This window comes from Tachyglossus aculeatus, chromosome 22 (genome assembly GCF_015852505.1).
Source record: "Tachyglossus aculeatus isolate mTacAcu1 chromosome 22, mTacAcu1.pri, whole genome shotgun sequence".
NCBI lineage: Eukaryota > Metazoa > Chordata > Mammalia > Monotremata > Tachyglossidae > Tachyglossus > Tachyglossus aculeatus.
In genome coordinates, this window is record NC_052087.1 from 31,198,469 (window position 1) to 31,201,288 (window position 2,820).

The 2,820-nt window shown below is 43.9% G+C and overlaps 1 protein-coding gene across 1 annotated transcript; it reads left to right on the plus strand.

Annotated features, from left to right (window-relative positions):
* Positions 1-1,414: 1,414 nt before the first annotated feature.
* Positions 1,415-2,371, plus strand: LOC119943886 (olfactory receptor 4C11-like). The gene has a single exon (XM_038765071.1). The coding sequence runs from the start codon at positions 1,430-1,432 to the stop codon at positions 2,369-2,371; it is 942 nt and encodes a 313-aa protein (XP_038620999.1). The 5' UTR covers positions 1,415-1,429.
* Positions 2,372-2,820: the final 449 nt, after the last annotated feature.

Genomic DNA, 2,820 nt, shown 5'->3' on the forward strand with positions numbered 1-2,820 from the left:
TTCATCTCATCCATTCTTCTGCCTTCATTCATTCATTCAATCATATTTATTGAGCACTTACTGTGTGCAGAGCACTGCACTAAGCGCTTGGGTAGTACAAGTTGGCAACATAACAAGACGGTCCCTACCCAACAACTGGCTCACAGTCTAGAAGGGGGAGACAAACAATAGAACAAAGCAAGTAGACAGGTGGCCTTAATAATAGTGATAATAATAACAATAATAATAATAATAATAATAACAACTGTGGTATTTGTTAAATGCTTACTGTGTGCTAAGTACTGTACTAAGTACCAAGGTAGATATAAGCTAATCTGGTCCCACATAAGGCTCAGAGTCTAACTAGGAGAGAGAACAGGTATTAAGTCCTCATTTTGCAGATAAGGGAACTGAGGCAAAGAGAAGTTAAATGACTTGCCCAAGGTCATACAACAGGTATGTGGTGAAGCCAGGGTTAGAACCTTCCTACTGTTTTTTTTCAAATGATATTTAAATGCTTACGGAATGCCAGGCACTGTAGTAAGTGCTGGGGTAGAGACAAGCTAATTAGGTTGGACACAGTCCATGTCCCACATGGGACTCACAGTCTTAATCCCCAGTTTATAGGTGAGGTAACTGAGACACAGAGAAGTTGAATGACTTGACTAAGGTCACACAGCAGACACGTGGCTGAACTGGGATTAGCGCCTAGGTCCTTCTGACGCCCAGGCCCAAGCTCTAATCATTAAGCCATGCTCATTAGTCATAAATTAAAATGGGGGGGGGGGGGGGCATGAATAAAGTCTCAAGAATGGTTTGAACTGAGAGAATAACATGAACCAATTTGCCAAGAAACAGATCTGCAGGTGTAGAAGAGATTGTACCCGTGGCCTGCAGATTTAGTCATGTCTATAACTAGATTTATGTCTCATGGTAAGTCTTGGCTCAGTGGAAAGAGCCCAGACTTGGGAGTCGGAGATCGTGGGTTCTGATTCCGGCTCTACCCCTTGTCAGCTGTGTGACCTTGGGCTAGTCACTTCACTTCTCTGGGTTGCATCATCTGTAAAATGGGGATGAAGACTGTGATGCCTAGGTGGAACAACTCAATTGCCTTGTATCCACCCAGTGCTTAGAACAGTGCTTGGCACATAGTAAGCACTTAACAAATACCAACATTATCATTATTATTATTATCTCCAAACACTCTCCAATGGAAAAGTCAGATTGGAATGAAAATGAAAACAGTCTCAAGGAAAAACTTCCACTTTTCAAAGTCATGACAATGCTGTTCTCTTCAGGTTCACCATCTCTCCGGGATAGTGGGGAACCAGTCTCTGCTTGCTGGAATAAGATCCTGCCTCAACCACAAGGTAGAGCTCATGAGAATTTGTTTCTTATTTTTTGTAGGAACACCAGTTTTCACCAGGGGTGCTCCGTGGACACTGACCTCATGGCTATCCCAAACAATGTTACAGAATTTGTTCTATTGGGGCTGACCCAGGATCCAGAGAAGCAGAAGGTCATCTTTGCTGTCTTCTTGATATTTTACTTGGCTACCCTGTTTGGAAACTTCCTCATTGTGGTGACCATCAAGACTAGCCCGACTCTTGAATCCCCTATGTACTATTTCCTGACCTATTTGTCATTTTCATATGCCTGTCTATCCTCTAGCACAGCCCCCAAACTGATTGTAGACTCTCTCTCAGACAAGAAGGTCATCACTTTTGGGGGCTGCATGACACAACTCTTTGCAGTCCATTTCTTTGGCTGCATGGGAATCCTGGTCCTCATTTTGATGGCCTACGACCGGTATGTGGCCATCTGCAAGCCCCTCCTCTACACCACCATCATGAATCAGCATCTGTGTGGATTTCTGGTGGACTTAGCTTGGGTAGGGTCTTTCTTGCATTCTTCCTCCCAGGTTTTCCTCACCCTGAGCCTATCATTCTGTGGTCCTAATGTGATTGATCATTATTTCTGTGATGTGCAACCCTTGATGAAACTCGCCTGCTCCAACACTCACTTGGTGAACCTGCTGTTTGTTTCCAACAGTGGGGTCGTCTGTACCTCGTGTTTTGTAGTGCTTATGGCATCCTATGTGGTCATCTTGTCCTCTCTGAGGTCTAAGGGGGCTGAAGGAAGACGTAAGGCCCTCTCCACCTGCAGCTCCCACATTCTTGTGGCCACCTTATGCTTTGGTCCCTGCATATTCATATACACCCGGCCCCAGACCACCTTCTTTGTGGATAAATTTGTGTCAGTCTTTTATACGATCGTTACTTCCTTGTTAAACCCTTTGATCTACACTCTGAGGACCGCAGAGGTGAAAACTGCGATGGGAAAGCTATGGAACCGAAAATTGATTCCTGGGGAGTTATTAGGAAGATTTTGAAAATGGGAAGAGGTGTGCCTTGGTGTGTTTTAAAGGGGGAGGGAACTTCAGGTAGGGACCAGATAGAATAAGGGGTTGGAGAAGGGGCCTTTTTGGTGCTCCTGCGTGTTTGTTTCCTCCAGTAACTTTATCATTAAAAGGAAATTGTCACTTAATGGATTCAAAGTTAAACACAAATAATGATTTTCTGAACTGGTAAAAAGACCATGACATAGAAACCTTTGTGTAGAATGGTGAATCCAAATGAAACTGATGGTTCCAAGTGAAACTCGTTTGACATAACGTTTGCCAATGTTTGAGTGGATTTGGAATGAATATGCCATGGCGAGAAGTGTTACCTGTCATGTGGGTTCTTTGCTCCAATCCTTTCTCCAAATGTTTTGACCCAGGAAAGACCTCCTGGGACATCTTCAAAGGGACAGTTTGTGAGATTGCTAGGCTTATCTGGA

Excerpts from the sequence above, each read along its gene's own strand:
- LOC119943886 (XM_038765071.1), top strand. The coding sequence starts at position 1,430 with ATGGCTATCCCAAACAATGTTACAGAATTTGTTCTATTGGGGCTGACC.